Genomic DNA, 12,494 nt, shown 5'->3' on the forward strand with positions numbered 1-12,494 from the left:
CAAATTTATTATATATATATTTATATACATATACATATATAAAACAAAATTTTCTCTACATATGCTACATATTAACTTTTATAATTTCTTTTTCTGATTATAGAAGTATTATAAAAATGAAACTATTAACTTAGCCATCAGTGGAAATGATTCATCCTAAGGGACAGTTTGCCACCAGGATTCAACTGCAGGGTCAAATTCAGCACCTGGAGTCCACTTCACTTTTAGTCCAATGAATGCCCCCAGTAGCCAGCTGGGAGAGGAAATGTTCCCCAGTAGGCAGACATCTTTATCAGCCCCAGTGAAACCAAACTTATTCTGAAGCTCTATTCAGAATCTTTTGCCCAGCCAACTTCATTCCACCATGTTTACCAAGCACCTCCCTATATGCCCAGCACAGTCACAGGCACTAGGTATGCAGTGGCATGCAGAAAGACAAAATCCCTTCTCTCATGGAGCTTGCCACTTAGTGGGGGAGACAGACAATAAGCAAACAAATAAATGTTGGGCAGTAATAAGAAGTAAGAAGAAAAATAAAGCATGGGTCAGGGTGTGGGTTTATCAGGTTATCAGAGAAGGCCTCCTAGATAACATGAGCAGAGATTTTTGAAGTGTGCTCCAGGCAGTGGGAACAGAAGGTGCAAGGTGGGAGAGGCTTTGTGTGTCTCGTGGAACTGTGAGATGGTCTGGGTGGCTTGCGTGATGGATGGGCGGAAGTTCAGAACTGGAGGCACTGGGTAGGAGTCAGATCACATGTAGGCTCTTACAGACCTGGGTTAGGACTTTGGATTTCATTCTGAGTGAAGCTGAAAGCCGTTGCCGGGTTTTGAATAGAGATCCAATATGCCCAAATTAATGATTTAACTGGCATTCTTGTTCCACTATAGGGAAGGTCTATGATGGAAATTAGTTCCATACCTCCAAGTTTCATTTTCAGTCATGTCCAAAAACTGCAAGTTCTCCCCATATCCTCTCACTGCAGGGCTTTCATTTACATATTTTTGCAAATGTTCTTTGGCTTGTCCTTCACCACTGACTTCCTTCCTCCAAACCTGTCCACAGTTGTAGACCACCTTCGCTGCCCTCGTAGCCTCCTACCTCATCCTGCCCTTAACTGAACCCAGTTTGCCCCTGAGGACACAGTTCAGCTGTCCTTGCAGCATGGGGTTGACAGTTTCTCATGTTCCACTTACAGTGGGGCTAGGGCTGTGCCTGCTCCCACTGCCCCACTGGAAGCTTCTCCACTGTGTGGTTTGATGGGAAGTTGCATAGGCTGTATAGCCAGACAGGGAGAAAGTGGCATCTGACTCACCTTCTCTCTAATTCAGTACCAGTCTCCATCCTAAGTCCACCCTCCCACCCCCACCAATTTTTATGAGATTATTTGAGCCAAACTAATGACATATGCAGGGGAGCGTGATCTCAAATGCTCCCACCATCCTAGGAGTTTTTAATAACCACATGGGGAAGCCTGTTTCAGAAACTCACTCTTGCAGTCACACCTGGGGCCTTTTAAACTTCAATATTTCGATTTCTAATAAAAAACCTCCTGTTTCCCCATTCACCCATTTGTGCCATCGAACCATTTTGTGCCCTTAGTCTCTGAGAGCTTCTTCTCCAAGTCTGACAGCTGCATCCCAGGGCTACGTACGCCTTTCCTCCTTTTGGCTTGGACCTCCTCCCGTGGATCAGTGAGTGCTTGGGATCTCAGTCAACAGAAGCTTAAACTTGGAGGAAAGTTTAGCTTCAACAGCAACATCATGGATGGAACTGGAAAGCATTATGCTGAGTGAAATAAGCCAGGTGTTAAAGGACAAATACCATATGATCTCACCTTTAACAGGAAGCTAAACAACAAAACAAACAAGCAAGCAAAATATAACCAGACACTGAAATAGAGAACAGGCTGACAGTGACCAGAGGGGAGAGGGGAGGGAATTTCAGGGGAAATAGGGGAGGGATTTAGAGGAACAAATATAAAGGATACATGGACAACAACTAAGAAGGGTGGAAATGGGAGGGAGGGGGTGGGATGGGATGGGAGTAATAGACAGAAAACTGTACTTGAAAAATAATTAAATTAAAAAGTTGGATAAAAAAAAGACAGAAAAAAAGTATTGTACTAGATGGATGTTGTTGGGCTCCTAGAACCATCGGGAAAGCTGGAAACCAGGCTTGGAAAGGGTGGTATTTTATGTTGGTCTTATCATTCAGTACATTTATTCCCTCTCCTTGGTTAATTGCCATGCGAGAAATACGATGTTGGATTGGCTCATGTAAATTTCTTTTTAACTTCTCAATCAGAAAAGGATTAAATCATGTCTTATTTTTTAAGTCTTTTTTTCAATTATAGTTTACATTCATTATTATTATATATTTTGGTAGTTTCAGGTATACAGCATAGAGGTTAGATAGTCGTATACTTTATGAAGTCTTCACCCTGATATTTCCACTACTCATCTAGCACCAAACAGTTATTATAATATTATTGACTATATTGTACTTATGTACAATATGTTGTACTTTATATCCCTGTTACTAATTTGTAACTACCAATCTGTACTTCTTAATCCCTTCACCTTTTTCACCCAGTCCCCCCAACCTCCTCCCCTCTGCCAACTACCCCACACTTTCTATGAGTCTGTTTCAATGTCATTTGTTCATTTATTTTGTTCTTGAGATTCCACATTTAAGTGAAATCATGTGGTATTTGTCTTTCTCTGACTGATATTTCGCTTAGCATATACCCTCTAGAAATTCATGATGTTACAGATGGTATGATTTTATTCTTTTTTTCATGGCTGAGTGGCCCATGTGATTTGCTTTGGCCAATGAATTGTAGGAGGAAGTGCATTTGTGTTTCTACTTCCTCTGGAGCTTCCTCTGTCATGGTTGGAGCATTCTTTGGGTCACCTGCTGGTCCCAGAGTAACGAAAGGGTGGAGTGAAGTCTCCCCCACCACCTCATACACTGTACCTGAAACGATATCCTCAGGCAACCAGCTGGTGAAAAGCAAGAAATAGTATTTGTTTAAAAATAGGTCACTGAGATTTTGTGACTGCTTGTTACAATGTACTCATTGTGAATAGCTGACCAAGAAAGGCAAGAACCAAGGAAAGCTGGGGAGCAGGACCCATGACAAAGGTCATGCTGTAAGAACCAGCTGGTGAGGGTATTTCTGCTTGTTCCTTCGGCTGTTGCTACTGCTGAACTCTAAATTCCATCACAATGAATGGGTTCTAAGCCAGTACTTTTCAAACTTCAATGTGCCTATGAGTCACCTGGGTGTGGGGGCGACTTTCCTCAAAAGTCCCCCCGTGTGCCACAGATGAGAGTAAACATGACTGAGACATGATGTGATCTGCTTAGGGAGGAGAAGTGGCCATTTTCCCACAGGAAAAAGGCCGTGGACCAGTGGCCAGTTTCTCAGGGGAAAAATGCGTTGAGCCCCCTCCTCCAGGGCCTTTTATTGGATTGTAATACACAGGAATACAGGGCGGCAAGGATCAAACAGTATATAATATTTCAAAGAAATCTGAGGGCTTACTGTGAGCCAGAGTCTGTCAGAAACAGAGTTTAAGGGTTTCCTGCTCGAACCCTTAACATATGAATGAAAGTACTCTTAGCAGAGCAAATTTCACAGGTTTGTCAGGAAACCTTTGTGATGCCAGATTTTTCCCCAGGACATGCTCTAGCAGGGCAAGGAGCTGCACCCCTCCCCATCACATATTCAGGCTTAAGGGGATTAGAGCCAGGAAGTGCTTCTCCCAGAGAACATGGGGACTCAGGCTATATCAAAGCAGGGGGGGTGAGAGTCCATTGCTCCCTCTTTGTTGCAGTCCCTTGAGTCCTTCCATGAAGGCCTGCCAAGTGATCGAGTCTGGCTTAGGTTGCCCCCCACTGTGAGGGGTCTTACCCATCATTGACTTCCAACCAAGCTTTGGGGGCAGGGAGAGGAAACTGAGGCAGCATTTGCCACCAGAGACAAGCTTTGTCTTCTGTGGCTTGCATTCCAAAGGTCGTCCCTCACCCTTAGCCACAAGGGGTAGAGATACAATTCCTAGAACCAGGCAGAGCGGTCTACTATTGGATCTTGTTAAAATGCACATTAAGTAGGTCTGAGTGGGGCCTAAGATTCTTCATTTGTAACAAGCTCTGGGGTGATGCTGCTGGTACCCAGAATATGCTTTGAGTAGCAAAGTTCTGAACTTTTCCTGCTTTTCCCTTAAGAGTCAAAGTCACAGATGGCAGCATACAAATGTGTGACTCTAGATCACATGTCCATTCTCTGGCTACTAGGTGGCAGGGAGAGGGATGACTTTCTGCAGCTGGTGAGGAAGAAATGTATTGTCCTTGATGTCTGACAGAGAAAAGAAAGCAGTGATCTCAACCATTACTGTGCGTCCTCATTACTTGGGGGTGGTACAGCATTAAAGATCAGATCCTCGGAGCCAACCCAAACTTCCTGAATCTTGTGCTCTAGGCAAGGAGAGCTGGGATTCTTCGTAAAACACACACCCCAGGTAATTATGATGAAGGTGGTCTGTGGACCACACTTTCATTAACATGAATAAAAAACAGGAAATGAATTCAATCAACTTGTTAACCCACTTACCTGAGTAAAGGGTCTTTTTTGGTACCTGTCTTTCCTCTGCTATATGAGAAATCTCCACACTTATCCTGCCTGATCGAGGTGATCCCTTCACCTGAATCACCATCATTCTCTCTGATTTTGTCGATTCTCTTTTGGTTTTCTTTTATAGATTCAATGTCTTTCCTTCCCTTGGGTCAATTTTCTTTGCCCCATGAGTAGCGTTTCAGGTCTGTGGCACATTAGACATGCGGTGAGGAGAGCAAAAAGCTATCTCTTATAGAATAAGGAAATCTTGAGTTAAAAATGTTTACTTATTTATTTCTGGAGAGAGGGGAAAGGAGGGGGACAAAGACAAAGAGAAACATGAATGTGTGGTTGCGTCTCATGAACCCCTAGCTGGGGATCTGGCTGACAACCCAGGCATGTGCCCTACCTCGGAATCAAACCGGTGACCCTTTGGTTGCCAGGCCAGCATTCAATCCACTGAGCCACACCAGGCAGAACTAATTAGGTTTTGAAGTTCAACCATTAGGCAAAGAGCAGAAGCTCCCACCTCCCACCCTACATGATTGAAAATCTGTAGGGTAACTTTTGACTTCCACAAAATTTTACTAATAACCTACTGTTGACCAGAAGCCTTACCAATAATATAAACAGAATTAATACATATTTTGTATGTTATCTCTATTATATGCCATACACCTATACTAAAGTAAGGTACAGAAAAGAAACTGTTAACAAAATTACAAGGAAAATACATTTACAGAATTTGTTGGGAAAAAATCAGCGCATAAGTGGACCTGCATAGTTCAAACCCATGTTGTTCCAGGGTCACTGGTACTCGTTGTCCACTGAGAGGTGTGTGAAGGGGCCCTGAGGCCTTGGCCTCCAGTCCACGTTCCACTTTTACAGTTCTGCCAGGATTGAGTCTTTGATGGATAGGACATTAATTTTTGGAAATACCTCTAAAACTACCCGTCAGTGTTGGTTCAGTATCATTGCCAATTTATTTCTGCTATTGTGGATATTACCATGAAGAATATTTGCTGATTCTGCGTTAGTTATGGTCATATTCTTTGTAATGGCAAAGCATCTAAAGATTCTTTAACTTACCATTCATTTTATAGGGGTTCCTGTCATAATCAGGAAATCTTTATTTCCTGAAGCATTTCAGTCATTGACTAACCCCAAAACTTAAGAACTATCTGAACAAATAAATATCTGCTCTTTTCTTCTTCACTAGCTGACAGGTCTGGGCCAGGGCGATTATTGGACTCACAGGAGCCCTGGGATGGCACTGACTCAGCCAGCCACCTCCTAGGTAAGAGGCTTTGGGCAAGTTATTTTCTAACCCCTAGATTTTTCAAATATAAAAATAATATGTCCCACAGAACTGCAACCATTTAATAAGGTACTGCCTAATAGTCAACGAATAATACCTACCACTAAGTCTTTCAAATTGGGTAATTCCTTTGATTAACTATCCTAGTCAACGGACCATTATCCTCTTTAGATACAGGCTCAGTCACACCACTTGCAAAGGGCGACGTCGGGATTCAAACTCCCCATTTCTCTGATACCAGTGTCCATTCCTTACTTAACCCCTATACTACCCTTAAGGTTCAAGTGCCCATCATACAGCCTGTCACACCTTAGGCACTCAACCTTTAAAAATTTATCATTTACAAGTTTGTCATAACTTTGTCCTAGGGTGTGCTCTCCCCTCCATGCAGAGACAGTCTTGGCCCAGCCCAGCGGCGTCCTGAGTTCTCCCCTCCCGTGAGAGGGGCCCCATCTGGGTTTATTGTGAGCTTACACTTCTGCGAGCAAGATGACGAGGATGAGGCAGCGGCGTCACCGGTCCCCCGCCCCCTTCTTGGGCCTTCCCGCCCGCCCCCGCGGGGCGTCCTTAGCAACGCGCGCCCTCTCCCGGCCCCGCCCCGTCCGCGCAGCGCGGCGCCGGGCTCAGGGAGGCGGCGGTCTTTGCGCCTGCGTGAGGCCGCAACCGCCAGTCAGTTCTCTTCCCCTCCCCTCCCCTCCCTCTCCCCTTCCCTCTCCTCCTCTCCTACCTCGGAGAGCGTGACACCAACATGGAGCCTGAGGACCTGCCTTGGCCCGGCGAGCTCGAGGATGAGGAGGTGGAGGAGGAGGCAGGAGAGGAGGAGGAGGAGGTGGTGGTACAGGAGGAGAAGGAAGAAGTGGAGAAGCCGGAGAACTTGGATGACGATGAGGTGATAACTGTGGAGGACGAGGAGGTAGAGGAAAGGCGGGAACTGGACGCGGACTTTAACTACGAGAGCCAGCCTCGGGAAAGCACCGATGACGACGAGGAGGATGAGGAGGCCAAAGCCTGGCTGCAGGCGCACCCCGGCGGGACCTTGCCTCCGTCGTCGCTGCCCAAGCACCGCTACTCCGAGAGTGAGCCGACCAGCCCGGAAAAGGTGGGCCAGGCCGGGAGGAGGTGTGGGCAGCCGGAGGGGCGTGGTGACGGGTCGATCCCCGGCGCACCGCTGGCGCTCTGACCTTGCTCCCTCTTGCTCTCTGCCTGTCACCGTTTCTGATACAGAATAAGTGCACTTTTAAAAGGCTTGTAAGGGTCTCTCGATTCTTACTTAGGTTCTGGCTGAGTACAGTCTCTCGTTCTTTCTGGCAGAGACCAAACGTCCCCCTCGGTGGGTCCCGGGCATTTTGAATAACACCGGGTGTTAAGAGGATCCAGTATTTAGCAGCTTGTATAGTTAAGAAAAGCTTTTGGGGGGAGGTGGAAAGGGCTGTGTCGGAGTGGTGAGGATGGTTGCCTAGGGACTATCATGTTGGGAAGACGATTAGGAGATTAGCTCTCCGGAGCGCGGGACTGCCCTGCGGGAGTAGTGTGGGTTAGTCTCTAGCGGCTCCTCGCGGATCGTGTTTATCTGGACCCTCTTTGTAGCAGTAAAGGGGCTCCCAGCCGGTAGGAGGAGCTTATGAGTGTAGGAGCGTTTTACCACAGGTCCAGTCTGGAAAACTATAAAGCACCACAATGGAGAAAGAGATGTTTTTATGGTTGGCTCCTGAAGATCATTTTGAAAATAATTGCATTTAATTAATTGCTTTTCAGCGAGAAAAACGATTCAGATAGCAAGTTATCATGTATTAAGTTTCTATTTTGTACAGTGTTTATTTTGGGGACAGTGTGGGGACAAAAAGAAGCCTAGGGTTTATTGTCTAGAGCTGCTCATAGGCAACATGTAAACTGAAGAGTGAAACAACAAAAGTACAACTGAAACGACAGAAAAAGCTCTATAGACCTGTGCTGTCCAATCCAGTAGTCAGTAGCATTAAAAGAATAAATTTCAAAATTCCATGCCATTGTTGCACTAATCACTTTCCAACTGCTCAGTAGCCACACTTGACTAGTGGCTACCGTACTGGACAATGCAGATATAGAGTCCTTCCGTCATTACAGAAAATTCTGTTGGTCAGTGATGCTGTGAACTATTGATCATTAGAGAATATTAATAGTTGTTTTGCCTGGTATATGTTCCAGTGGAACTCTAATTTATTGAACATATATTGTTGAGCATTCACCCCCAGCTGTGAATTTGTACTGATGCAACTGAACCTTGGTGAACCCAACCTTTTTTTTTTTTGGAGTGTTTATTAAAGCTGGGGACGGTGAAACAAGAAAGGGCTTAGGATAGAAGCAACAGAAGAGAGCCCAAGCAGGGCTTTGGCTCACTGGAAAGGGCGCTTGGAGACAGGTTTAGGGGGTTAGCCAGGTCGGCGGCTGCTGCTGTCTATTGCTCCCTTAGTTGCAAGAATTGTGGGGATCCTTAGAGTTTAGGAGATGCAGGTGTGAGGGGGAAGAAAGGTGTAGGCGTGCTCTTGGGAGAGAGAGCACAAACCTAAACATTTTTTTATGTCTGACTTTTTGAGTGTTTAGAGAGAAAGGCAGACAAAATGTAGGTGTTGCCATAAATAAAAGTAAAACTTCTATGTGTTAACATGTTTCAAAAGCATACAGTAAGGGGAATCGGATTTTGTCAGTGAAGCTGGAGAAAGCTTCCCTTAGGAAGTTATGTGATAGAGCTGAGATCTGAAGTCCGATTAAGGTTAGCTAGGAAAGGTAAGGGAAAGACCCTTATAGTTGAGGGAAAAGCACATGTAAAGGTACCATTGTTTAGAGAAAGCATGGTGTTTTTCAGGGAACCAAAGGCCAATGTGGGTTGAGCACAGACTTCAATTGCAGCTTGTGTGCTATGTGCAGGATTTGGAAGCTTTATCCCTGGAAGTTTGGGAAGTCAATGAAAATGTTTTAAACAAGGGGGGCCTATATGATAATGTTTGTGTTTTAGATAGATAACTTTGTAGCAGAGTGGAAAACAGCTTTAACAGCAGGGTGAGGTGGAGGGTAGTAATAATAGATCTGGGATGCTAATTAGGAGAGGTTACAGTATTGCCAGGAAAAAATCTGATGCTATTTTGGAATAGGGAATTGTTGGTGGGTATAGAAAATAGATTGATACAAGAGACATTTAAGAGGTAAAATCACCACACTTAAAACAATAATTTTGCATTACTATTACACTAAAAATGGATTAGATGTGGAACATAAGGGCAAGAAGGTGTCCAGGTGTGAGGTTATTAGATCAGTGGTTGTGCTGGATATTGAGATATGGCCAGGTATCCAGTGTGGGTGGTGGCCATGGGGGTTGGTGACTGGATTAGTTGGGATGGGTGTTAAAGTTATCAGTTTGGGTTTGGAGAGCAGAGGACGGGTCTGAGCTGGAGATTTGAAGTTGTGAGTTGTCTCCATACACATAGACCATAAAGCCATACTTGTAGACAAGTTCTTCCATCATTTTGTTTAAGACTTAACTTATATCTTCAAGCCTAAAGGGGAATTTTTTAGTTAAATCACTTTGAACACTTTTGCATGAGAGGTGGAAAAATTAATCCTGTTTAACAGAGACTTAATCTAAGTGTAATAATTTTTTTTTTTTTGCTTCTTTGAGCCCAGAGTGTTTTTACCCCAGGGGTTTTCTTTTTTAAAAGCAAAATCCAATACTCTTTTAATTACCTCAATATGTAGGTGTAGATGGTGTGCTGTATTAAAGGTAGTTTTATTTTATTATTATTTTTTAATTGTATTTATTTATTTTTAGAGAGAGGGGAAAGGAAGGAGAAAGAGTTAGAGAAACATCAGTATGTGGTTGCCTCTCACATGGCCCCCACTGGGAGCCTGGCCTGCAACCTAGGCATGTGCCCTGACCTGGAATCGAACCAGTGACCCTTTGGTTTGCAGCCCATGCTCAATCCACTGAGCTACACCAGTCAGGGCTTAAAGGTAGTTTTAAAATAATATGAAGAATATTACAATTTTTTGTTTAGTTCACTGATATATTAAAACTTATTGGAATAAGTAGCAAAATGTGTAAGGGAGAAAGTTTAGTGTTTCTTGCTAGAAATTTCTGTACTATAAAATTTTTTTAAAATGATTTTATTTCTTTATCTTTAGAGGGGAAGGGAAGGAGAGAGGGAGAGAAATATCAATGTATGGTTGCCTCTTGTGCATCCGCTGCTGGGAACTGGCCTGAAACCCAGGCATGTGCCCTGACTGGGAATTGAACCGCGATCCATTGGTCTGCAGGCCCACGCTCAATCCACTGAGCTAAACCAGCCAGGGCTGTACTATAAAATTTTTTAAAGATGAGTTTGTTGTGTAGTACTTAATGCACTGTATTCAAAGGGTGAGACCAAATAATAGTAAACAATAATTTCTTTCAGTTTAGTTCAAGTTAAATGACAAAATGACAAAATTGCCATAAATAAAAGTAAGACTAAAAGATTCACTCTCTGGTGCCTCTTTCACTAAATAGTAAGGATGTTGTAGTGATGATGTATACGGTAGTGATTGCTTTTGTAGTTCTGGTAGTGAAATTGAGCTAAGGCAGGGAACTGTTTAAATTCAAAGTGAAATTTGACCAGACTTACAACCACCTCTTTTTCAGAGTTCAGGGAAGTAAAAATTCAGAGCCTTTGCTGTGTTGATCTTGTATACTGGTCCTGCAGACCGTTCAATGTGACTCAGTTCAAACCTAAATTTCTGAGCTGTGTTAGGGAAAACAATTCAGTTCTGTGGAGTGGCATCGTTAGAAATTCTTGGTCTCTGATTTTTTTTTTTTTTAGTTTTATTTATTTTTAGAGAGGGGGGAAGGGAGGGAGAGGAACATCAATCCTTTGTCTCTTTCTCGTGCCCCAACCAGGACCCAACTGGCAAACCAGGCATGTGCCTGGACTACAGTGAAACCAATGACCCTTCCCTTTGCAGGGTGATGCCCAACCAACTGAACCAGAGGGGTCAGGGCAGTGGGGACGGTCATCAACAGTGTTGGGAAATCTTTTTATGTCTCCCCCTTAGCTTTCCCATCTTCACTGTTATTCTCTAGCCCTCACCCAGTGTTCAGATCCTCCTCCTCCTCCCAGGTTATCATTGCATAGAAAGAGAGGAAAAAGGCCTGAGTGCCTTCACCTTTCTGATCCCCATCTCCAAAGTTATTAGCACAGCACAATTCTAATCTTTTTTGACTTATTAACACATACTTTATTCTTAATCTTTTCCTCTGCTCCTAGGCTAAAAACTATTAATCATTATGTATTCTTCTCTTAAGGAACTGCTGGATTTTATTTGGAGATGCTTTAGAAATGATAATTTTTTTAAATTGTTTTCTTGACCTATCTTTGTTAAATTTGGCATCAGTATTATGTTACCTTCATACAAGTTATTGGGAACATTTTTACTTATGCCCTGGAATAGTTTAAGTACTAGATGAATATTTCTTTATATTTCTTTGTTGGTCTTCTGACACAGTGCCTATTAAAAATAACTCTTTTTGAAGCAGTTTTTAAAAAAGATTTTATTTATTTTTAGTGAGTGGTAAGGGAGGGAATAAGAGAAGGACAGAAACATCTATGTATGAGGGAAACATCAATAGATTGCCTCTTGCACGCGCCCCAATCCTGTTCAGGCCTGCAATCCTGTTCAGTCTTGTGCCCTGACCAGGAATTGAACCCGCAACTTTTTGCTTTGTGGGATAATGCTCAACTCACTGAGCCACAGAAAAAGGTCAGGACTTTGGAACAGTTTATGTTTACAGAAATATGGAGCAGAAAGTACAGAATTCCCATATATCCTCTCCCTCCCCTATTTTCCTTGTTTGTGTGGTACATTTATTATAATTTGTAAGCCAATATTGACACATTTTTATTAAAGTTCATAGCTTATATTTGGGTTCACTCTGTACATTCTGTGGGTTTTGACAAATGTATAATGACATATATCTAACAGTATCATACAGAATAGTTTCACTATCCTAAAAATTTTCTTTGTTCCACCTGTTATCTCTCCCTCCCTTCCTCTGAAAACCTGGAAACCACTGATATCTTTACTGTCTCTATAGTTTTGCCTTTTCTGGAATGTCATATAGTTAGAATCATATCATATGTAGCCATTTCAGAATGGCTTCTTTCACTTAGCAATATGCGTTTAAGTTTTCTCCATGCCTTTTTATGGTTTGGTATCTTTCCTTTTTTCCCCTCTTGATTTTTTCTGAATTGTGGTGAAATATACATAATATAAAATTTACTATTTTAACCATTTTAAGTGGCATTAAGTACGTTCACATTGTTCTGTAACCATTACTACAATTCATCTTTAGAATGTTTCTGTATTTCCAAACTGAAACTCAACATCTGTCATATTTGTGTCTCTCTTCAAACTGTTTTCATTTGTTTGTTTTTGTCTTTTAGTATGTCTTGTAATTTTTTGAAAGCTAGACATGTACTGAATGAATATGAAAAGTACTGAAGTAAGTGTGCCTTTAGTGTGAAGTTTTATCTTTATCTGGCTAGAGGTGAGGTT

The 12,494-nt window shown here is 42.8% G+C and overlaps 1 protein-coding gene across 7 annotated transcripts in view; it reads left to right on the forward strand.

Moving 5' to 3' along the window:
* The first annotated feature begins 6,644 nt into the window (after nt 1–6,644).
* The window catches only part of ALMS1 (ALMS1 centrosome and basal body associated protein), a 203,738-nt gene continuing 197,888 nt past the window's right edge, over nt 6,645–12,494 (forward strand). For 3 of the 7 annotated variants that reach the window (XM_037048203.1, XM_037048204.1, XM_037048205.1), the window contains exon 1: nt 6,650–7,035. In XM_037048203.1, coding sequence (XP_036904098.1) covers nt 6,685–7,035 — 351 coding nt within the window. In that variant the 5' untranslated portion in view covers nt 6,650–6,684. Of the gene's footprint in view, nt 7,036–12,494 lie in introns of all 7 variants that reach the window. The other 4 variants (XM_037048206.1, XM_037048208.1, XM_037048207.1 and 1 more) reach the window with 2 other exon arrangements.

Source organism: Sturnira hondurensis, unplaced genomic scaffold, assembly GCF_014824575.4.
Source record: "Sturnira hondurensis isolate 20B ecotype Veracruz unplaced genomic scaffold, ASM1482457v3 Scaffold0006413, whole genome shotgun sequence".
Lineage (NCBI taxonomy): Eukaryota > Metazoa > Chordata > Mammalia > Chiroptera > Phyllostomidae > Sturnira > Sturnira hondurensis.